Source organism: Phaenicophaeus curvirostris, chromosome 7 (genome assembly GCF_032191515.1).
Source record: "Phaenicophaeus curvirostris isolate KB17595 chromosome 7, BPBGC_Pcur_1.0, whole genome shotgun sequence".
NCBI lineage: Eukaryota > Metazoa > Chordata > Aves > Cuculiformes > Cuculidae > Phaenicophaeus > Phaenicophaeus curvirostris.
Genome location: NC_091398.1, coordinates 20,877,308 through 20,902,420, shown reverse-complemented (window position 1 = coordinate 20,902,420; position 25,113 = coordinate 20,877,308). Strand labels below are relative to the sequence as shown.

General features: G+C 38.6%; 1 protein-coding gene across 1 annotated transcript in view; it reads left to right on the top strand.

Annotated features, from left to right (window-relative positions):
* Window positions 1–25,113, top strand: part of MYO3B (myosin IIIB) — a 204,895-nt gene that overhangs the window by 7,601 nt on the left and 172,181 nt on the right. Inside the window, exons 4-5 of the mRNA XM_069861149.1 lie at window positions 19,606–19,789; window positions 21,285–21,419. Coding sequence (XP_069717250.1) covers window positions 19,606–19,789; window positions 21,285–21,419 — 319 coding nt within the window. The remainder of the gene's footprint in view (window positions 1–19,605; window positions 19,790–21,284; window positions 21,420–25,113) is intronic.

Sequence of the window (25,113 nt, the reverse complement as noted above, 5' to 3'; positions counted from 1 at the left end):
GATAAGACATTAAAATGAAATTTTTCACAATGAGGGTGCTGTGGCACTGGAACAGGTTGCCCAGAGAAGTCATGGATGCCCCATCCCTGCAAGCATTCGAGGCCAGGTTGGATGGTTGCATGGGGCCTTGAGCAGCCTGATCTGGTGGGTCATGTCCCTGTCCATGGCAGCAGGGTTGGAACTAGATGATCTTTAAGGTCCTTTCCAACACAAACTGTTCTATGATTCTGTGAAAACCTGGAGGTATAGGGAGAGCAGAAGCTGTTCTCCTTCAGGTTTCTGATCTCTCAATATGTCATCTAGGCAGTCTAGATACCACCTATGTAATCAGTATCCAGTCATGTTTGTAGCATGTCCAAAAAACTTGTCATTGAGCTGTTTTTTATGTGCTTGCATTTGATCTAAAAATTTGGTATAAAACTTGTTCTGAAAGGAAAAGAACAAAAAATTAAAAGCTGTATTTCTGATAATGAATCCCTGTTAGCATTTTTGCCTGGATAGATGGGGAATAAACTCAGACTGCATGTGTTAAGCAGGAAGAGTAGTAAACAGTGTAGAGTGAGATGCCAGTTTTCATGTCTCCTTGTAAATTTTTCATGCTGTGTTTTAAACTTACTTGAGGGCTGAATAAGAGATGTGATGAATTCTATCTCACTTGTAAGAAGTGGGTGTTATTTGGTGCACATCTTGTTGTCTTTGCTTGTTCTCTCATTGTTTCTGTCAATAGTTACATGGATGATCTTTATACTTCGTGTGTAGCCTGTGAAGTGGATATAAAGACCTGTCAGAGTACCTTTTCAAATACTTTTTCTTCTGAGTAAACAAACCTAACATAAATGTCACCTGCAGTAGGAGCAACTGTAGCAGATGGAGCATTGAATTAATGACTCTGAGAGGCAACCCAGGAAAGATTACGAAATTACATAAATATGGTGGATATGGCACATGATTCAAAAATTTTCCTGTGATTAAAAATGAGTTCAAGAAAGAAGTGTATATCTTCAAAATATTGTGGAGTATTTAAAAATCACTTATCTTTTGTATTTTTGAAAAACTGTTAAAATAATTTTCAATTATGTTTGTAGGGAAAATTCTCCTATTAATTTAATTTAAAGGATATTTTTCATCTGTGAGTCTTACATTTTTTTGTAACAAACCTTTTGAATATGCTGAAAGGTGGGGAATTTGCTTATAAAATGCATCTGGTATGATGCCTTATGTTTTGTGGCAAGATTAGTATCAGTACAAAACAATTATTAAGCTAAACTGATTGCTGTACTGAAAATCATATATACTGTCATAACAGGTTTTGCATATTCTGAAAAAGGCTAGCCTGAAAAAGGGCTTGGGTAAAGTGCCAGTAGGCACTGCAGCGAGGGCTGACCTGCCCTGCATGGGCAGGTGAGGAGCCGTGGGTGCCAGCAAGGCATCGGGGCAGTGGCTGCACTGAGCAGGGGGCATCCTGGCAGCACCCCAGCCAGGTGAGGGGGCGAGCCTGGGCATGGCAGCCGAGTCTGTGACAGTCCAGTGACCGCCACTGAGTCTGCAGAGACAGGACAGACTCAAGGTCTGGCCAGGCGATCAAGTCCACGGGTTAGGGTTTGGGTCTGGTTGAATGGGGTACACGTTCAGGCAGAGGCAGGGCTGTACGATAGCTCGGGCAGGGACCAAGAGTGATGATTTGGTTAAATGCAGCTTCAGAGGGAAACAGATGCTGTAACATTGCAAACTTTTGCAAAATTATGTAATCCATTGTGCTGCTTATGGTTCTTAGTGTGCGCTGGGCATAATTCTGCGCTGGTTGTTGGAGATGAAAAGCAGTTTTACACATTGATCTTGCTTGTGGCAGAGCTTGCATGCCTGTCTGTCGCCGGTCTGTTTTCACCCAATATTTTGGACACCTGAACACCTTTGTTATGTCAGACTTCAGCTATTGAAGATAAGGGTCTGACATGGATGACTTCAGTTGTTGATGTGATCTAATTGGCTTGTCAAGGATTGATTCTGGATTTTTGGTAGTTTCCTTTTGAGTGATTGTGATAAGATCTTTTATCAGGGACTTTAGCTCGTAAACTTGCATGATTGTCTCTTCATCTTTTAACAGCCACATTTCTTAAGTGTTTTTGTTGTACACATAGTGAAACCAAAATTCTAATTGATTTCATTTTTATATGGAGTACTATATTCCTTCTGATTTCATGACATTGTACTGTCCTTCCTTCCTACATCTGAATGCATCAACTGCTTCAAAATCTAACTGTCACCTGAAAGATTTCCTTCCTTTTTCACAGGCATCCAGCAGTTGAAGGTATAGAGAGAAATGTGGTTTACAACTCCTTATTTTACCTTGCTCTTTTTTGTTCCTGGAGCCCAGGAGGCCAGTGAATAGTTTCTGAAATCACTATAGGTCTGAGGTCCTTGAAAGAGAGAGTTATTTTTCAGAAAACAAGTCCGGAAGAACATGGCTTTCTCTACCTGTCTCAGTCATATTAGTATTTTTTTGCCCTTGAAGATATATATGTATTTGCAATTTAAAAATCACCAGCCTTTGTACTTTGTGGCTTTTTTTCTGGCTGATCTTTCTCAGTTGTGATGAGAGGAAAACAGCGTTCATAGTCTGTAATGTTATTTCCTGGTGTTTGCAGTAGTACATCTGCTTTCAGACTCATGAGAGCAGCGTTTCACCCGTGTTCTTGACTGAACTAGACAAGGTAACTGTAGTCTTACCTTGGAAATGCTTTGTAACAGTATCTCTCAAAAACAGGATTGCGTGTTAACCCAGTATCTAACTTCAGCAGCATACACTATTAACATATGCAGTCTTTATTAAAAGACTCAGTTAAATGAGACACATGGCTTGACCCCACTTAGGTGTCTGCTTGAAGTAAGGGTTGTTAATTTACACCATAAATATATAAAAATCTAAATTCTGTCTTCTGGCCAACCATGTTCTGGGTTGCATCAAGCACGGCATTGCTAGCTGATTAAGGGAGGTGAGTGCCCTACTCCACTCCACACTGGTGCAGCCCTACCTCAAGTATTGTATGCAGTTTTGGGTGCCACAGTTGAAAAACGTTATCAAGCCACTGTAGAGTGTCCAGAGGAGGACCACAAAGTTGGTGAAAGTCTAGAAGGGAAGTTGTATGAGGAGCAGCTGAATTCACTTGGTCTGTTCAGCCTGGAGAAGAGGAGACTGAAGGGACACCTCATAGCAGTTTACTGCTTTCTCACAAGGGAGAGAGGAGGAGGAGGAACAGGTGCTGATCTCCTTTCTCTGATGACCAATGATAAGACCCAAGGGAATGGCAGGAAGATGTGTCTGGAAGGGTTTAGGTGGTAGAGCATTGGAACAGGCTCCCCAGGGAAGTGGTCGTGACACCAAGCCTAATAGTATTCAAGAAGCATTTGGACAATCCACTCAGACACACGGTGTATGTTTTGGGGTATGCAGAGATATGAGTTGGACTTCATGATCCTTGTGGGTCCCTTCCAACTCAGGTGACTCTGTGATTCTGTGAGATTTGACCATTTTCCAGCTAGTCTCATGCTTCATAACGGACTAACAGATTGTGAAATGTTGAGCCAAATGTGAATAATCACTAAAGTGTGTTCTGGGGCAGATGAGACTCTTCACATCAGGCCTAAAGTTGTCTGTCTCTCCACAAGGTGGCAAACAATAGTTTGATGGAGGAAGAGATTACTTCCTTCTTAGATAAGAGGCTGGTAGGTTGTATTTTAGGGAAGTGGACAAAGGTGAATTCACAGAGATGAAGATAGATTACAAAGCAAAAATGGTTGCCCAAGTAGGATTCCCTTCTTTGAGGGTGATATGAGCCGAAAAAGTGCTGTGAGTTTACTAGAGAAGACCCTTCAAGGCTGATCTGAGTCTAGATAGATGTAGACATTGTTCTTTTAATTTCCATTCTCTTGTGACTTTATAAACCTTGGTAAACTGCATTTTCAATTATGGATGTAGTAAATAAATCCTTTTATTAGGCGTTTATGCTGACCTGGTTTGAGTGAGGGACGATATCAATGCAGCCAGCTAACTTGAAGGAATTTGTGCCCATTGGCTCTTGCAATCCATAGATATTACTGAACTACTCTGAGGCAGCCAGCCACACAAAGCATTTCTTAGAGTGTGTAAAGGATAGCAGAGATACACAGGCCAATGCCTAAGAAGAAGAGGTATTTCCATTGCTAAAGAGGAAATCTCTCTGGGACACTAGTGAAAATTATAAGAATTGCTAAGGAGCATAAAGGCAGAGGACATTATTGCAAATTTAACAAGCTGGGAAATAAGAGATAGAGAAGAGTGAGATAATATTTCTAGGCTACACACAAAATTCTTCTGACCCGATAACTTATCCCATTCCTATGCCGTACTTTCAAGTTCCATTTTCTTCCAGACCCTGTTAGTCGCTTCCCATATGTTGGCTGCCTTCTCTAATGCAAAGGCTGAGCAGACTGTTATGCCTCTGAGACAACATCCAATTTTTAGAATTAGTTCAGTTTTCATTAGTGAAGTAACTGGACATATAAATATTTATGACTATCTCAAATGTCTGATTACAACAGGAAATAAATAATTCATTACAGAAAATTACCTTTGTACAATTGATACCACAAGGATATAAATCAGATATGGCAATTTCCAAAAAAGCAGCACAATATATTGTTTTTGCTGGAAGAGCCTCATGTGAGTATCTTTTTTGTGCAGCCGTTGCTCTTCTAAGCTGGGTAACAAACCTTCCATTGTGTGAATAGCAACGACTTGAGAAGCTCTGCTTACAGAAATGTGCATATTATACAAGTATAGTGACAGCTGGACAACGTAGGGAATCTGTATACAATATATGATTTCCATTTCATACTGGGAAGTTTCTGTGTGTAAGGCTGTCAGACTCCAAGCAACATTTTGAATGCGGCTGTACTTGCCTTCTCTGTTGTACCTCTGCTTCTGTAGGTGGACTGAAATAAAATTTGTACCTACCAAAAGCTAACAAAGAGAAAAAAAAATTTTTGATGAATGAATGGTATTAAATAAAGGATTGAACACTCTGTGTGACAAGCCAGCTATCAGCTTTAAACTTAAATAGGAAGGCTAGACATCAGTAGGAGGTTTTGATTATGTAGTGGGTTTAAGGACAACTTACATTTAACCACTTAACAAGGAATGCTGGAAAATTAAACAAAAGGGATTCTTATAATTTTAAAGGAAAAATCAGCCTCTCTTTGCACAAAACTTGCTGCAAAGTTTGGAAGGAATGACTTAGAAAAGAAGAGCAACTGTTTCAGAGTAAATGTCACAAGCTTTAAAGAAGAGATTGAAAACTCCTGGTTATAGTGAGTTAGAAGCTAAAAGAGTTTGTCAGGAAGATAAGTCTTAAAACATGATGTTTGTTGTTCTGATTGTTCATATTCCTTGCTATAGCTAAACTAATGGGCTTTTCAGAACCCCTGCTAAGTCTGTGCATGTATTTATTTCAGCTCACACATATCTTTAAAACTACCCTTGTTGTGGAGCTTGGGGAGGAGGTTTCAAGGCACAGGTGAAAGAGCTTCCAGCATACTTGTGTGGCTAGCAGAGCTGGTCCACAAAATCATGTCTGACAAAAGAAGGCAAAATGCATGTGCTCTGAGCCTCAAGGGACACCTGAAAACACATCAGTCCTTGGAGTTACCTCTGCACTGTTACCTGGGGACAGCTCGTGAGACTTCTGTGAGGGCTATTGCAACAGAATATTCCTGTAATGGTTCAAGAGACTTAGCTGGGGAAACCTATGTAGGAGATACATTTCAGCACGAGGTATTACTATCGAAAGGTACTAGTTTGCCCAGTTTGTAAATAGAGAACCTGAAGCATGTATAAAATACGTTTTCTGAGGTACAGAAGGTGAGTTACAGCCAAGAATATCTCTTGAGTTCTCCTAACTCCTAGGATCATACTTGAAACGTAAACTCTCTTTATAATGTTACATAGTAAAAGGAGCATCCTAAAATAACAGAATAAAGTCCTTCATCACTCATACAACATAAAGATATCTTTCTTGAATGGATGATGACAGTTACTGTTTTGCTCATTATGCTTTTATTCTTGCTTCAAGCTTTGATCTTTTAGTAGGTACTTTCCACTTAAACAGAGTGGTAAGAGCTGGGGTTGTTTGTGTTGTGTATCCTTACTGAAGAAAAATGACCCATTGCTATATGACATGGTAGAATAATGTCTGTAGGTTAAAGCATTGTTAAAAAATTTGATGCAAACATAGTGCTGCTTGTCTAATTTACTTCCTTTTATGGTAAAAGCCTTAACTGATTCTCAGTTCAGTGCTGCTTGTGGTGACATAAGAGCAAATTATCTATTCTTTCTCCTTTTTTGGTTTGTTGTATGGTATCACAAAATGTTTTCCTATTCCAAGTTCTGAAAGTCCATGATATTGAACTCAGAGCTGTTCCAGAAACTGAAAAACATGAAAAGGAAAACTGCATAGCTGCTAATGAACAGCTAAAGGGTGATTATTCCAGATCGTAGTTACTGTACGCAGTGCATAGTGCAGCATACTTATGTGTCATGGTTTCTCTTTGTAAATTCAGTTCAGACATCCTCTTAACTCTCTTCAGCAGCATCTGCAGCAGCCCAAGAGTTAATTTAGGAAAGGAGGCCAGTTTGTTACTTTATTATGTGCTTACATTCTATTTTGAAAGTTCATGGACCATTTTGATGGTGTTGTCATTAAATTTTTCTCTGCTCAAGATCACAGCTCTTGGAGGTGTCAATCTCCCTCAAATCCACTGAATCAGTAGGAATTGAAATTGATTAGTCCTTCTCAGAGTGAAATACTTGGCAAGAGCAAACTGTGAGGATTTTCGCTTGTATCCATATTGGCATCTGTTCTTTCTCCTCAGGTGCTTGTACCTTTTCCCTCAATGGCGTAGCTGAGTATTATGGTGATGTCTTTTCATATTAGTGGACATTAGGCCTAGATATAAATTGTGTAGACTTTCAGGAATCTTCTCTTGTGTGATATAGACAAATCAAATCTTTCTTATTGAGTACCATACATCAGGACACATAGTGAAGTGCGACAAAGTCTAAATTACTCTGTGAGGTTACAAAGCCAGACTGTTTACTGGATGAATAGCTGAGAGAATCAGAGTACTGCAGCAATATTGTTTGCTATGCAAGTCACATTAGACAAATGCATAAATCATGAAGAGAAGAAAAGGTCCATCAGTTATTGCATTATACTATGGAAAACTATTTTCACCTTATTTTTCTGCAACTAGCTTTCCATTAATATGTTTGCTAACACCTTAATCTTTTTGCTTGCCTTAAATATTAACAAATGGCAAGGTCTTTCTTGGGTTCAGATCAGCAAAACCCAAAGTTGTTTTTGTTCCTTTCTCTAGATAAAGGCATGATTAAACAATGTATACAGGCATAACAGCTCTGAGCATCTTCTGTGTATCACTATCTGTCCTTTTCTTTTACCTATCTGTACTATAAAAATCCCTAACTGATTTTCAAGATCAGTAATTCACTATGAGCAGCAGTGGGTGCTGGCATTGTCCTGCCATGTTTTGTCAGTCTTTTTGGCTAGGAAAATGTCAAGCCAATTGCTTGTGGATTTGCCATGGTCTTTGTTACTGAACCCAACTTAGATGGTTAGGGGCCCAGATAGCATAACCTGAATAACGCAGTTTTAATTTACTAAACTTAATTCTTTAAAGGTTCTTTTGATAACTGCTTCATGAAAATAGCTACTGAAGGAAGCTTAAAATTAATGGATTCTATCTCATATGCCTATTATTATTTTTGAAGCCTGTTAGAGAAGAGAAATTATGCAAATTGGTGTCATGCTAGGCTACTGCACACATGCTGGTAATGCATAACAACTAGCTCACTGATGAAAATACTTCATCTTCAGCAAGAGTAATTGTCAGCAATAAGAGATATTCTTTGTGTCATGGTTAGCGGCTTATTATTATTTTTCTTACGGATAAAGGGAAGTGTTCTTATTAAAAATCCTCATTAGCATAGAACTGCTGTAAAAATAATACTGGAGAACTATAGTGATGGATTATGATTGATTACATTATACAATTAAGTTATATTGTGAAACAATAGGAAGATCACTTAAAAAATTAAGCAGTTGTTGCTCACTCTCTGTGGACTAAGTGGCTTTAATTCTTCAGCCCCTACATGTGAAAGACTGGATAAATAGATCAGGCTCAGGATCAATTAGTGTCACAATGATCTTTAGTATTAATGAAGCAAAGCTTCTAGGTTTGAACCAGTTTATCTGTACCTTTCATGACAGCATCTTAAGCTAACACGCACTACGTTGTCTAGCTAATACCGGGCATGGGAACCAGCATGCAGAAGACACAGTTCTGTGCAGCAGCGGCCAATGCAAGTGCTCCTTGTAAGGAAGCTGTCTTAGTCCTGAAGAATTCCGATATCCTTAGCGGGACAAAAATCCGATGTAAGATAAGCTGGTTTTAATGTAAGTTTGCAGTTATTTTCTTCCCAGGTTTATCCTGCATCTGTCTTAGATTTCTTTTTCCTCATCTGGACACAAAGCATATAAAGCTTTTCTGATGAGACTGCAGTGAAGAGTCTGGTTTAGTCTAAGGGTCATCATTCTGTTATAGCCCTTCATCCTTCTATTTTAACACTAACACATGCATTTTATTTGCCCTGTTAAATTGCTGCCAAAGGAGGCAGAGAAAACATCAGGTATTGATTTTTCACACATAGGGACTGTACCTCATAGTCACTTGATTTGCCACCTGCAGTTTATAACTGAATGGACTCATGGGATTATAAACTTCATTTTAGCACTGAGTTCCCAGCCTGAGGTGAAATTGATGTGTTAGCTGTTAGTCATTTGTAACCGCTTTAATGTATTTTGCCTGTGGGAATTCTATTTAGATAGCTAATATAAATAGCATTTTTGAAATAGAAATGCCACTGATTGGGACTTCCTTTCTGAGTTGTCGATCTTAACTGGCTTTCAGATATTTGAATCTGGTCTTAGATAATCATTTATGGTAAATATTTTTTTTATCTTTCTGGTTTTCACTGTTACATTTATAATTTAATAATTATCAACTATATCATGGTAGCTGACAAGGTACATATTTATTTTTTTTCAACACTTGGTCCCTAGAGTTGAATATATAGAACTGATTAATTAGCAGTCAAGCAAATGAAATGCAGTGTAGTTGCTCATGAATGATCAGGGCCTCTATTTTCAGTGGTACTCAAAAATTCACTGGAAGTTTCTATTGATTTCTCTGTCAGTAGCAAAATACCCTTTACCTCACTGGAAAAGACAACTCTGCAAAAATACTTGGTCTATCATGTGTGGGAAGTGATTTTTTTTTTTTCCAATAGTTTGAATCTCAGGAAAGCATTTACTCTTTCATCACTGACTACAACTTTCTCTGTTGATCCCAACTCACATTATAGGTTTTCTGAAATGCACAGTACCTCCCAGAAATCTTGGAAGTGCAGTTCTTCCATTAATAATACATTTTGCTAATTTTGTGAAAACAAACAAAATATTTCTTGCATGTTAGTGAGAAGTGCAGGCTTGCTTTACTAGTCATCTCTGAAAATTGCACAGTCTTCATATGCCTTGGCTTAACCGTATTTTGCTTGCCTTTCAATGTCAACACAGATCTTAGGGTATTTATCTTAGGTTGAATCTTAGTGAAACAGTTTTTTCGAGTTTTGTGAGAAAATCGTTCCTCACAGAAGATTTCATCCAGATTTGACAGAGAAGTTGAAATCCCCAAAATAAAGGATTTCCTACAGTTTTCATAAAAATCTGTGTCAGGCTAGAGGAAAGTACCATAAGCAGTGTCCCCTCTTAGTGGGATACTGGCTGAATTTTGTCCTTGATGCTTTCTGCTTTGGCTGTTCCACTCATATGCTAACAATCCAGCTTAGCTACAGCAGACGTTGTCTTTTAGGAGTATCAGAGGAAAAAAGGAATGATAATTCTTACGATGGTAGGAAATCCAAAAGATGCAAAAGTATCAAATTCATTAGTTTCACTGCTTATGAAACAAGTTGCTTTGTGGTTTTCTTAGTTTTGTGAATTACTCTTTACAAATCTTTTCACTATAGCTATGTTTCAGCTTTTATGCAATTTTATTCTATTAGAGAAGTTCCACTAGGATAGACCAGAATAAAGCATGTTGTATCTATGAAACCCTGTGAGTGGGACTGAATGATTTGAATAGAAATATATTTGCTTAGAATATCATACCATTGACATCAATGAAGATTAGATTGAAGAATCAAAGCACCAAGGAACTTTCTGAAGTACTAGAGATCATTTTTATTAAAAAAGATGGAGTGGCTTGAGTTCACCCTCTCTGAGTTCACCTTAAGACCTAGAACTCTAGAAAACCTCAGTGATTGCTTGTTCTGTTCTAGATTATGCACTAGGATTGGGGCAGTTTTAAATTAAACTTAAGGTGTACAGCCCCATTTTGTGCAGATCTCCTTAAGGCTAATCTTACACTGTTTCCAAGTCCCATTTGACTAGAAAATGGCTTAAGGTGAAGCAAACTGGTATGACTGTCATGGGCAGCAGATGACACAAAGACATGGGTCTGCGTAAGTGAGAAGGAACTTCAGAATGAATTTCTGGAAAGCAGAAGAAACCTGATTTTTGAGGGAGACGCAGTTATGAAGGACCCAAGAGACCAGCAGTATTACTTGGGCCCCATGGAAGATAGAATTTTATCAAGAATGTTGTGGCACTTGCTTGGGAGTCACAGAGTGAGGTGTTAAATGGTTCTGGAGTAAAATAACTTAGAATCATAGAATGTCCTGAGTTGGAAGGGACCTACAAGGATTGTTGAGTCTAACTCATATCCCTGCACCTGACAACCCCAACAATCACACCATGTATCTGAGGAGCTTGTCCAAATGTCAGGCTTGGCGCCATTACTATTTCCCTGGGGAGCTGTTCCAGTGCTCCACCACCCTCTGAGTGAAGAACATTTTCCTCATATCTAACCTAACACTGCCCCCCACCCCCGGGCACATCTTCCTGCCAGTGCCTTGGGTCCTCTTGTTGGTCCCCAGAGAAGAGATCAGCACCACCTACTCCTCCTTCCTTTGTGAGGAAGCAGTAAGCCAAGATGAGGTCTCCCCTCAGTCTCCTCCAGGCTGAACAGGCCAAGTGACTTTAGCTGCTCCTCACACGGTTTATAAAAACAGAGTTTAGATTTCTCTGTCTTGATCCCAGTAGCTGTTTTCTGGGCAGTTCATTATGGCTAATCCTAGGAATCGGATTGTGTTTCATGCTGTGGTTAACCAGAATCATAGATGAGACAAGAGTACAAACATTCACAACACTTCCCTCAGGACTAATATCCCAGTACAATCCATTGCCACCCATTAGCACTCTATTCTGGCCCTGTGGCTGATTATGCATATCTACAAGCTTGGATTATCTAGTCTATCTGTGTAAAGGAAGCAGAAGGAAATAAAGTAACAAAACTAATCCTAAATTTAAAGGGCTTTATGTAGAGAAAGAGAGTGTATATAAGCACAGTTAGTAAAAAGTTTGAAAAGTTTAAGCTGGGGTGCCTGGAAAGAGAAAACATGTTTTCAAGTTACATTCTCTCCATCTCCATTGTGAACACCCACCAAGTCAGTTTTGATGGTTTGTATATTCAACAGAAACTTGTTCTGTGAACTGAATTTGGCAGGAGTGTTTTCATCCTTCTACCTTTCATCTATAAATAATAGCAGTTCTATGCCAAATTGTCCTATTTTTCCCATATGTTGGCCTAGTGAAACAATGTGATCGGTTAAAGCAAGGATCTTTTTGTTTGTAAATTGTATAGCATCAATAACATCTTTTGAACATACCTTTATCCTTCATCTCCTTCCATCACTGACCCAAATCCTCTAAAGAACTATGCACATCACATTCTGCAGTCTCTTTTTCTGAGGCCAATTGAGAATAGTTACAGGATGGTGGGTTGATGGATTCTTTTGTATGCTTCATTTCAAGATATTGACATGCTCTTTGTTTTAACCTAGCCAGTGAGAAACAGCAGGAGGAGACTAGCAGAGGAAGCTGTTCTGACTATTGATTTTTCTTGTGCCTTCCAGTGGTTCATTAATTCCTCTAACAATTGCTTCTTAGGTAGCTGGCTTGGTATGACCGTCACCAGCTAACAGAATAGGGGCTGTCATGGCTGGGTGAAGCCATTGCTGATAATGTCAACTTTGCCCTCTGAATTATCCTATATATGAGTTATTCGTTTAGTATGGTAGCAATATTGAGCTTCCTATAAATAGTGAAATACCTTCTTTTTCAATATGACATTCTTATACTTCCCCAGTATGTATAGATGCCAGAAGAGTATGAGCCAGCTATTTCACAAGAGAACATAGACAAACAGAAAATTGCAAAAATTAGGCCTGTGCATGAATTGAAAATATGGTAACAGTACATTCAATTTTGCTTCACTAATATTGAATAATATGTCCCTACCTGCTATATTAGAATTAAAAACTGTCTAGTACTGCATACCATGACTTTTAGAAAGCTCTCACTAACTTCAAAATGTCTATGCATGTCCTATTTTACTGTGAGCTGGAAAAAGATGCATGTTGGAAGCCAACAGACAAATCACTGTACTGTAGAAATTGAGTAAAGCAGTACTGAAAATAGAACAGTAACTGTAAAGCTATTTCTAGCACATTTTTTTCTTACTTATAAGTCCCTTTTGTCCCTGCAATTTGAGAAAGATAGCTGTGACAATAGATTTGTAAAAAAGTTGTTGATTTTATTCCAGAGGTAGTTATATTTAAAAAATATCTGCATGTAGTTATTCTATATTGGGTTTGGGTTTTTTTTGTTTTATTTTCACAAGTGAAGATCACAGTAGAACTTCTAGGACACTGCATGATTTTCCAGATGGTTATTTTGGGGATGCTTAGAGACACTGAATACTGTAGAGCCACTGAAGCCTGTAGTTCACAGGGGAAAAAAGTTACTTGTGCATTGTCCATAACCCATATTTCTTTTATATTATCTGTTATATCAAACAATACTTCTAGTCTGTTTGTCTTAAGGATACTGGTAAGGGGTGATTATATGTAATCATTGATTATAGTGTCTATTTTACAGAGAAATATTTTCTTCAAATGTAGATAAATGTTATTTGCACATTTGCCTGATGGCCATCTAAATTAGTCTGTGATACCTGGTCTGACTTAATTTGTTCTGACTGCTAAAGCTTTTCAAAATAAAAAAATCCAGCTGCTATGAAGGAACGTGTGAAATGTATTTTATTGAAGGAGAACATCTCTTTTCATGGATGAATGAAAGAAACCCTCTCAATGGCTGAAACTTGGTAATAATTTTTGTTGTACCCTATTGTGTGTCTTGGTTGATCAGCTTTTACTATATTTATTTTAAGTTAGTATATTTTCTCTGCTTTAAAAAAAAATAAATCATGCTATGCCTCTATTTCAGCCTAAGAATAGTTTGACTAGACTCCATCAAGTTGTCCGTAACTTTTGCTTTGTACTCTTTCTCTTCACAGCTATGCAAAACAAGGTTCAGTAGAGTGCTATGGGCTTGTTGATAGCATGTAGTCGTTCCTTAAATCGCCTGTATATAGTCCAAGATAGCTTTGTCTAAGACATTTCCCATCCAGTAAATTGCCAAAGTGTAATTTTTCAGCATCTGGTGTAGGCTGTTTTGCTTGCCTGTGTGGAACAGATTCAACCACTGAGAAGTTTCCTCCAGCTGGTGGCAGAAATTATACAATGCTTGTAATCAGTAGGTCTCTAATAGGTTGAGGATCCCTCTGGAGATGGCATTGCTAAATTTTTCACAGCTAGAAGCCACTCTCTGTACATAATTGCAAAGCCCAGAGAGGTAAGAGGCTTGATGTGGGTGGAGTGAAAAGAGAAAGTTCTTCCTAAAGAAATTTCAGCTTTTCATTGTTATTGTTTTGTATATATGGGGTTCTCGTAGAAGTGGTTGTATTCATGAGTAACTTTTTGTTGCAGAAATTAAAAGAAAATGGCAGCCCTTGTTAAAACTATGTCCTTTTATTTCCTGAAGCTCAGTAAATTAGGAGACAGAAACAGAAAAGCACTAATTCACTTTACAACTTCAGCTTTTTTCTATAATGTTTATTTTTTTTAAAAAGACCTAGAGTCTACAGTATTGATGATAATACCAGATATTGTTCTTTTGCTTTTTTTGTACTGTGAAATATTCACATCAGTCACAGGAATGTCGAGTGTTACTATGTTGTGTGCAATGGGCGCTTTGGCTGATGGCAAACTCATTTAGATAAGTACTGCTTGAGTTCAAGAAGAGGCTGTTTTTATTTAAGCAGAAGGCCTTTATGGCACATATTTGGCAAATCTGACTCCATGTAATGCATAAACATGCTCCTGTAAATGCTGCCTTGTTATCACAATACGGAGAATTGCTCACTCGCTAAAATTTTTCTTCAATTCTCTCTAGAACTCAATCTATAAAAAATTTCACTAAATTTTATTTTGTCAATGTTGTCTTCCGGTCTAAAGACATGTTAATGTCTTTAGAAAAATAAGAGATACCTTTTAAATGGTTACTTATTAATCAGAACAGAAGCAGGCAATGACTCTAGATTGTTTTGTTTTGTTTCAAGGAAAAACATATTTATCCACAACATCTTTTTGCAGGGAGGCATCAATAAATATTACACTGGAACAAAGAGTGCCATGCATCATTTTCTGGACAACCTGTGTGGTAGGGTAGTTGTTACAGTGACAGTGAAATAAATATCAGTTGAGGGTTGGGTTTTTTGTTTGCTTTTTTTTTGCTTTTTTTTTCTGTAAGGCTGCATCAAAGCTTTTTGCAGTCCTGTTCTTCTCTGTTTCTTCGCACATAAATGTCAGTAGCATTTCTTCTAAAGCATTAAAATCATACATGTTCAATATGTTTTTGTTTTTTTTTAACTTGGGATGCAATTGTTCCAATTTATGTTTGTATTCACCACCACCCCCAACACTGGAAGCAAACCTTGCTCTTAAGGTTGGCTTATCAGGAGCTCCAGGGCATGTAATACAGTCTGTTCACTGATTTCAGAGAAGTCTTTCACCTGACCTGCTTCTCTGTTGAGGTGCGAACTCTGTCTGTTCAGAATACTGTTCTTTATTTGCAGCATGCTGTATTGGATCCAAGTAGTGAGAAACTGTCCTAATAACTTACATTATCAACCCACAACAGATAAATGACATTGACTCCTATGCTTTTTCATACTTTTCTTCTTTTTCCTTCTTTTCTTTACCATTTTTTTTGTCAAAAGAGCAAAGCACTTTGTTACATTATTGGCACCACCCTTGGTGCAATTTTAACCAAGGTGGGAAATAAAGTTTTTCTCTAAAGATGCCTATCAATTATTTTAAAAAACATCGTACTACTTCTAACTAGTTTTGTGCTTGCTGTGTATGGTACATTATTTAACATCATGTTAATATTTTGTATTAGGGTCTAAAGGAATTTTAAAATTTCTTCTGGAAAGGAACAAAACGTGCAAATGAGTTTATACACGATTCCCTTTTGAATGTTGCTGTACAGATCACATGCACTGCATGTGACTTTGCACACAGGTTATTTTCTTCTCTGCCATGAACAGAAAGCATAGTTATTTCTTTAATTAGATTGAAGAGCTGTTGCTTTATTCCTTATTAACTTACCAGTTTCCCCAGCCAGGTTCACATTTCAGGTTCACCCAGCCAAGGAGAAGCAGCTGATGAGCTCTTCTATAAACAGCTGGGGTTAATCTCTAGATCAATGCCTCTCATTCTTGTGGGAGACTTCAATCTTCTTGATATGTGCTGGAAGTACAATAGAGCAGGAAGGAAGCAGTCTAGGAGGTTCCTGGAGTGCGTGGAGGACAACTTCCTTGCACAGCTGGTGAATGAACCAACAAGGGAGGGTGCCCTCCTGGACCAGCTGTTTGTGAACAGGGAAGGCCTTGTGGGGGATGTGGCAGTAGGTGGACGCCTAGGACAAAGTGATCATGAGATGATAGGGTTTTCTGTTCTAGGTGAAGTGAAGAGGGTGGTTAGCAGGACAGTAGCATTAAATTTCCAGAGGGCAGACTTTGAACTCTTCAGAAGGCTGGTTGGCAAAGTCTCATGGGAGACAGTACTTAAGGGCAAGGGAGCCCATGAGGGCTGGGAGCTCTTCAAAAAGAAAATCCTAGCAGCTCAGGGGAAAGCCATCCCCGTGTTCCAGAAAAATAGCCGTCAGGGGAGAAAACCAGCTTGGTTGAACAGAGAGATCTTGAGTGATACCAAGAAGAAGAGAAATGTTTATGGGCTCTGGAAGAGGGGACAGGCCTCTTGGGTGGACTACAGGAGGGAAGTGAGATTGTGTAGAATAAATATCAGAAGGGCTAAGGCTCAGCTAGAAATCAGATTGGCAAAGTCTGTGAAAGATAACAAAAAAATCTTTCTATAAATATACAAATAATAAAAGGAGGACTAGGGAGACCATACAGTCCCTATTGGACGCAGAAGGAACAACAGTGACGGGGATGAGGAAGAGGCTGAGGTACTTAATGCCTTCTTTGCCTCAGTCTTTAATTGCAAAGAAAGTTGTTCCCTCTGTGTACAAACCCAGGAGCTAGAGGAGCAAACTGAGGCTCCCATGATCCAAGAGGATGTGGTCAGAGCCTCGCTTGCCCAACTAGACAGTCACAAGTCTATGGGGCAGGATGGGATTCACCCAAGGGTATTGAAGGAGCTGGCGGATGTCCTGGCCAAACCCCTTTCCATCATCTTCTAGCAGTCCTGGCTGAGTGGGGAAGTCCCACTGGACTGGAGGCTGATGTTGTGCCCATGTACAAGAAGGGTCGCAGGGAGGATCCAGGGAACTACAGGCCTGTCAGCCTGACCTCAGTGCCAGGGAAAGTCATGGAGCAGGTGATCTTGAGTGCTATCATGAAGCACATGCAAGAGAACTGGGTGATCAGGCCCAGTCAACACAGGTTCACAAAAGGCAGGTCTTGCCAAACTAACCTGATCGCCTTCTATGACAAAGTGACCTGGCTGCTGGATGAGGGAAAGGCTGTGGATGTGGTCTTCCTGGACTTCAGCAAAGCCTTTGACACAGTTTCTCACAGCATTCTGCTTCGGAAACTGTCAGCCTTTGGCCTGGACAGGCGCACACTCTCCTGGGTGGAAAACTGGTTGGATGGCCGGGCCCAGAGAGTGGTGGGAAATGGTGTGAAATCCAGCTGGAGGCCAGCGACAAGTGGGGTTCCCCAGGGCTCAGTGCTGGGTCCAGCCCTGTTCAATGTCTTTATCAATGACTTGGATGAAGGCATCGAGTGCACCCTTAGCAAGTTTGCGGATGACACTAAGCTGGGTGGAAGTGTTGATCTTCTGGAAGGTAGGGAGGCTCTGCAAAGGGATCTGAACAGGCTGGACCACTGGGCAGAGTCCAATGGCATGAGGTTTAACAAGGCCAAATGCCGGGTCCTGCACTTGGGGCGCAACAACCCTATGCAGTGCTACAGACTAGGAGAAGTCTGTCTAGAAATCTGCCTGGAAGAGAGGGACCTGGGGGTGTTGGTCGACAGCCAACTGAACATGAGCCAGCAGTGTGCCCAGGTGGCCAAGAAGGCCAATGGCATCTTGGCTTGTATCAGAAACGGCGTGACCAGCAGGTCCAGGGAGGTTATTCTCCCCCTGTACTCGGCACTGGTGAGACCGCTCCTCGAATCCTGTGTTCAGTTCTGGGCCCCTCACCACAAGAAGGATGTTGAGGCTCTGGAACGAGTCCAGAGAAGAGCAACAAAGCTGGTGAGGGGGCTGGAGAGCAGGCCTTATGAGGAACAGCTGAGAGAGCTGGAGTTGTTTAGCCTGGAGAAGAGGAAGCTGAGGGGAGACCTCATTGCTCTCTATAACTACCTGAAAGGAGGTTGTAGAGAGGAGGTTGATGGCCTCTTCTCCCAGGTGACTGGGGACAGGACAAGAGGGAATGGCCTCAAGCTCCGCCAGGGGAGGTTTAGGCTGGACATTAGGAAAAAATTCTTCACAGAAAGGGTCATTGGGCACTGGAACAGGCTGCCCAGGGAGGTGGTTGATTCACCTTCCCTGGAGGTGTTTAAGGCACGGGTGGACGAGGCGCAAAGGGGCATGGTTTCGTGTTTGATAGGAATGGTTGGACTCGATGATCCGGTGGGTCTCTTCCAACCTGGTTATTCTATGATTCTATGTTTCTATGATTTCTTTCTGACTATATTTCTCATGCCAGATAGTTGTCACTAATACTGGAAATAGTGAAGAGGTAAATAAACCAGCAGGTTTTTAAAATTGCTTCAAGAAGGTTTGCAGGTATCACACATGGTTAGAAAGAAATGGATCAAACCTTAAAATTCAAGTGCATGTTTGAGATGTTTGTTGTTCTATCTCCAAAAACCAAGAGCTTTTGCAGTTGGTTATGGTGTTGTCTTCAATTGGTTTTGTCAATATCACTTACTTATTTTTCCCCTTCCGTTTGTTCATGGATCTGAGACTTTACATCTCCTAGTTAAGTGTATCTAATGACAGCCACCTAACTGGAAAATAATATTCTTGTTTAGAGAAACCACAAAGCCATCAGCTTCCCTAATGATGAGTTATAGAAGAAGATTAAGTTAATCTCATCTTAAACTTGATCTTTCTCTGATACTAGTTCAGGGACAAGATCTAGGTTCTCAGTACTTGAAATTAAATCCTAAAAGGGTGTTGTCATTTTCCTAATCAGCGGAACTTGCCATCGATGTAATTCCAAGGGTGGGAAGGAGCCCTTTGTACAGGCTGCAGTGATCCATACATCACTCAGGAGTGTTTGGGGAAACAACTTCCCTGACCTGATGATCTCCTGAAGGTAAAGGTGCAGTCAGCCAGTGCAGCTGACCACAATGCACAATGACTGAAAAGAAATAGACAGATACAATTGTTCAGAAACATTTCCAGTGATGAATGTCACCCTGGTGGTGTACCTGTTGCCTATTATCAGGTTGGTTTGTATTTTATGATGCCAGGCAGCTCAGTTTTAACATTTATTAAACTAATTATACATGGCCCTGTTGTTGATATCTTAGATTTGGTGAGGTTTTATACCTACTGAATGCCTGTCTGGCCATTGCCCAGGGAATATTAGACAAAACTATGTGAAAAGCATAACATGGCTTTTTAATGCACAAGAAATAGTCTTAGCAAGCTATGTTAAACCAGTTGTGTAAAATGTCTATTAAAAAAACATGCAGTAGAGGGAGAGAGGGATCAGATTTCGTCAGAACTTGTTAAAATGTGTTCAGAATGATGCAGTGTATGGAGCAATGTTTAAAGTAAATAATATGTGCAGCAAAGAGAAGCATTCCCTACTGTTTTGTTTCCATTACTTCACTTAGTGTTCTTATCTCTCTGTCTGGTTTTTATTTGTGATTTTATCTGTATTTCTTCTCAAATTAGGAAAATATTTGATTTTATTACCATAAGATGCCTTCTTTAGTACAGAGTAACTTAGGCATTCCCACTGTATGTGTGTCTGCTTTGTCTTCCAGGAAGCCATTGTATGGATTATTTCAATATAATTCCAGTATGATTGGATTAGAATCATTAGCCGATCCCTCAGATACCTGGGAAATTATAGAGACTATTGGGAAAGGCACTTATGGTAAAGTCTATAAGGTTGCCAATAAGAAAGATGGGAGCCTGGCAGCAGTAAAGATTCTGGATCCTATCAGTGTAAGTAAAAAAATTTAAACTCTAACATCATTATTAAATTAAAAGAACTCTCAGGAGCTGAGATGTAAATCAAATATCTAAGATCCTGAAGGGAATGATTTTGCAGAGTGCGTTGTCAGGAGTTTGGTACCAACACCTGAAAGGTGCAAATTATGATTTCATCATCTTATGGGTTTTTTTTTTATATTTATGTCAAAACAGCATTCACCTAGGGTTTTTTAGGTCTGTTTCTTCTGCTACCTATTTATATGTCTGTGACTGGAGCATGCAAAAGATAAGAAGGTGCAGAAGCATTCCTCTTAGGGGCCTGCTTTAGCAGGGATAATACAAGATCCTGCTAATCTTAATATTCTTATTATATTCTGTGTACTCCCTAAAAGAATTACTTTTCCCATCACAGAAGCAGTGTGAACTTCAGGATATATTATAGTTATCTTTTATAAGTGGATAAAGCTATGAGTCAATAGTTAAGATAAAAACAGGAGAAGAGCACAGCCCACGTTCTCAGAGATAGTTCTATGCCAACTCCAATTTTAGTGGATAATAAACACTGAGCCTCCCTTGAGAACCAAGGCTCTAGTTTTCAATGGAAGATTTAATTGGTCAGTTTGGATCAAGCTGGAGTTTGATCACGACAGTCAGGCTAAAACATTTACTAAAAAAGTTGAGTTTCTATCATCTACCACCTCTGAAATTCATCTTGATTTTCTCTTATATAAATCTGAAGAAGGTAATGAATAAGATAATGTCCTTTTTAGCAAAATGTAAAATAAGGAAAACGCGTGGAAGAGTTTGATTTACTAAGAGTCACAGTCTGTGCAGAAACAAGGAAAGATTCAGTGCTGCAGTACTGTTTTAAGTTGTGACCTGTGTGCCAATATTAGACGGTATTTTGCAATTGTCACAGAATTATTTCATTAACAAATATTCGGTACTATTGGCTTACTTTGTGGGTTTTGTTTTGTCTCTCTTTAACTGTTCCTGGTTTTCCTCATAAGGATTTTTTGGTTTTACTGATGTCCCCTTTGGGTTTTTGTGAAATTGTTCTCTGGTCCCATTCAATGACCACAGGAAAAAGAATGAAACAAAAGTTCATATATTTACATTTAGCTTACATAATAAGAACTATGTATGTTTAAAAGTAGATCAGAAAATAATACATATGTAAATGTCATGTTTAGACAACTGAACAAAGTTAAATATAATTTTTACTTTTCTGGTTAAGTACATTATGCACTGAAAGAATCCTTGAAGAACAAGTGCTTGCTTTACACAGACTTCACATTTTTGTATGTTAAAAAAAAAGCAGGAGTGGCATGATTTGGTGTGGATTAAATTTACAGTATCATGTGAGTACTTTCAGCTGCATTATAGTAAAACCCTTTCAGAGTACAAACTAATTAAAAAATGGTTCTTTTTATCCAAGAAAGTTTGTTCTTGCTTTGTATGGACTTACTGCATTAATATGTTCTGTGGTTTTGTGTTTGTTATTTAGGATGTGGATGAAGAAATTGAAGCAGAATATAATATTTTGCAGTTTCTGCCCAATCATCCTAATGTTGTTAGATTTTATGGGATGTTTTACAAAGCAGATCAATATGTGGGAGGACAACTCTGGCTAGTACTTGAGGTAAAACATTTTGATAACGTTACTTCTTAACTAGCAAATGTTGTTGGGTTTCTGGGTTTTATTGCTAGAAGAGTACAGACTCATGATTTCATGATTCTCTTTTTGAGGCCATTAATCAAAGGACTGGTAACAGATGATGTGTGGTAGTCTACTGTTGAAAATCATCCAAAATTAAAGTTTGATGAATAGGGAGAGTCCTTGCATTTTATTTGTGTTCAAGTTGCTACATTCTGCTACATTCTAATTCAAATTGTTTTGATAAGAATGATTTGCCTAAAGACAGCCTGACTTCTTCAAATTGGAGGAAACATTAGATAAGACAACAAGTACTGACATGGAGGAAAGTTAACAAACATGCTGCCTATAGCAAAAGTGAACAGAGAGACTATAATGGGAACGTGTTTTATGGTAATTTAAAACTGTAGGCTCTTGTTGAAAACCTAGCAAGAGAGGTATCTTCTATGAACATTTCTTGTTCAGTGGCAATCAGTGTTCTTGCAGTGAAAAATGCATTTTAGTTGTCCTGTTGCCAGTTAAATGACTGCCAATGTCTTTTTGCACGATGAGGACAGTCTGAGAGAGTTGGGGTTGTTCAGCCTGGAGAAGAGAATACTCTGAGGAGACATTATAGTGGCTTTCCAGTGACCTGAAGGGGGCTACAAGAAAGCTGGGGAGGTACTTTTTACATGGGCATGTAGTGATAGGACAAGGGGGAATGGCTTTAAATTGGAAGGGAGACGATTTAGATTAGACATTAGGAAGAAATGCTTCAGGATGACGGTGATGAGGCACTGGAGCAAGTTTGCCCAGGGAAGTTTTTGTGCCCCATCCCAGGAAGTGTTCAAGGCCAGGTTGGATGGGGCATTGAGCAGCCTGGTCTGGTGGGATGTGTCCCTGCTCATGGCAGGGGACTTGGAACTGGGTGATCTTTAAGGTCCGTTCCAACTCAAACCATTCTATGATTCTATGATTCTAGATGTTTTCTAGGCGTACTCGATACAGAGCTTTGCACAGACTAATGAGTAGTAACAGACCATTCAAACATTTCTCTCTGTTATAATCAGACTGGTAAAAGTTAGCATAAACTTTTTAATTACTGATCACTTTAGAAATTCCACTTCCTGTACTTGATTGATGATTGGAATCAGAATAGGGAATCTTCATTTCCACTTTAAGTGTGGAATTCCAACAATACATCTAACTTCTACTTACTGCAGAGTTATGTAGCTTGAAGCAAAACTTCTGGATGTGTTTCATCTTATATTTCAGCAACTTTTAAACTACTATTAAAAAAGGAACTTTAGTATTTTTTGTTTGATATTGTATTTTACTGCATACCTGCTGGCTTTGTGTTGAGTTTGGGCTTGATTTCCTTTGCGTTTTCTTTTTTAATACAAGTGTAGCATATCCAACAGATGCATCACATGTGATTTTCCATATAACAAAATTTTGCAAAGCAAAATTGTGACATAGTCTATATAATAAAATTGAACATAGAGTCTGAGATAGTTAGGTCTTTTTACAGACCTTATCCATTAAATACGTTAATTTCAGGTGGGGTTTTTTGAGCACATTATCCAAAGTTTTAAATAAATTTGACGTCTAAAAAATGTGCTTTCTTTAGATGGCTAAATTTACCAGGCAAGGCAAACTGTTTCTTGCCTTAGCATTTACATGCAAATTTATGTATACATAGCAGTTAACTTTTTATATTACAAATTAATGACACTTTTTCAGTAAAAGGGAATATACAAAGTACTCAGGGCTTTGATCCCCAAGTCTTTGATGAAATACATTCATCAGATGTATGACTTCCAAAATCCAAAATTTGTAATAAAAGATGGATTCTTTTTTTTTCTGTAGGCACAATTTTGCCATGTTTACTCACCATGAGCAGGGCATTACTTTGATAAATACCTAGGATGACAGAGAGTAGCAAAAGCGGGCACTTTATTTTTATGATGATGCAGTTTACTACGTAGTAACATTTTGTGTTTCCCAGATAAGTGTAGTAGAGACAACTGTAAAGCTAATGTTCTTGCTTCTCCATCTAAATATGCACTGGTCCACTTTTTAGAGTATTACCTTTAGGCACAAAATGTTAATGAAGTTTTCAAGTTCATTTTGTCCCAGCTCTTTGCTGAGTGTCAAGAACAGTGCCAATGGCAGCTGCAGTTGTGTTTGTGGGGTGTATTTATTTTCAGAGTCAGTCAGTCATTTAACATATGTTGCTTAACAGCTGTCAGTCTGTATCATTTCCAGTCACAACCAACTTAGATTTTTTTTTTTTTTTTTAAGTGAGGGCATACTTTATTTTATTTGCAGGCTAGAGCTAAGTTTAGTACAACCTATCTTAGTAGAACATTTATTGTAATGGGAGCAGTAAACAAAAATCTTTGATTTAATGGCTTGTCAGCAAATGGTTAAGCATGGAAAGACAAGCATGCACTTTCTTACACAAGAAAAGTTCTCCTGTAAATACATTTGATGATTGATATTAAACTGAATGTTCCCATCCAATTGATTTTTTTTCTAAATCCTTACTAATGGATTAAAGAGTAAAGTCAAATTCCTGCAGAATTCATCAATGTTTTCATTGATGAAATTTTGCTCAAGGAACTTATTTAGATAAAGGATGTCATGTTTATCATGTAATCTGGTCCTTTCCATGAACTAAAACTTATAGTCTAGTGAATTTTTTTTTGATGCAAGGGGAAATAAAAATAAATAAAGGAAAATATTGATGTATCACAGAAATTAATGACTGAACTGATACAACTGGTAAAAGTTATTTGAGACATGCAAAACTTGAACATTTGTAGAAATTCCATTTTCACCATTTCCGTTTTCACACCATTTTCCTGATTTATGCTGTAGTATTTTAAACTTATGCTGATAAAGTAAAATGAACTTGTGTTGAAATGCATGTGATTTCTGTGTGGCAGATAAGTTGATAAGGGTGCTGGCTACAAAAACAGGCCTATGGGAGAAAATTCAGGGAAAGGTGGGCAATCAGTTCTCCCATGTTCTTTTTTTTTTTTTTCAAACAATTGTGAATATTAAAGTAAGAAAAGGACAGAGAAAGAGGAGAAAGGAAGGAGGGAAATATCTGCTTAGAAGGTGCATGGACCGTAAATTGTGTGAGTGAAAACATATTTACAAAGATTCTAATTTTACTTTTTCTCCTCCTCTTTTGATGTATGGTGGCCCATTAATAGGAAATGCTCGCAAGAAGCTGCTTTTCTAGATCAGAATGTTTCATCATCTCAGTTGTTGGCAGCACATGCCATCAAATCCAAGTATAGAGATATGGCTTCTGTCTACTTTATATTGCCTGCCAGCAGGAGCATTGATGGAGTGAAAGTTTAAAATGACTGTAATTTGTTGCCTCCCAGTTATCAAGAGCATCAATCTTTTCTGTCTGGCCTTTTCTTTGCACAAAAGCAGTTTTTCAAAAGACAGAGCCCGTATTGTAAAAATTCTCAGATAATGAAAATCGGACATATACCTCCTCTTTTAACAACAAAATACAGTCCTATTAACAATATTTTATTTTTAGTTACGTTACCTAGGTTACACTTTATAATTTTTGGTTTTCACTTCCCATTCCTGACCCAGGCTTCTGTGATATATTATTAACAATGCTAATAAAACATCTTCTAAGGTGGGGTGACAACATAAATAACTGCAAGGT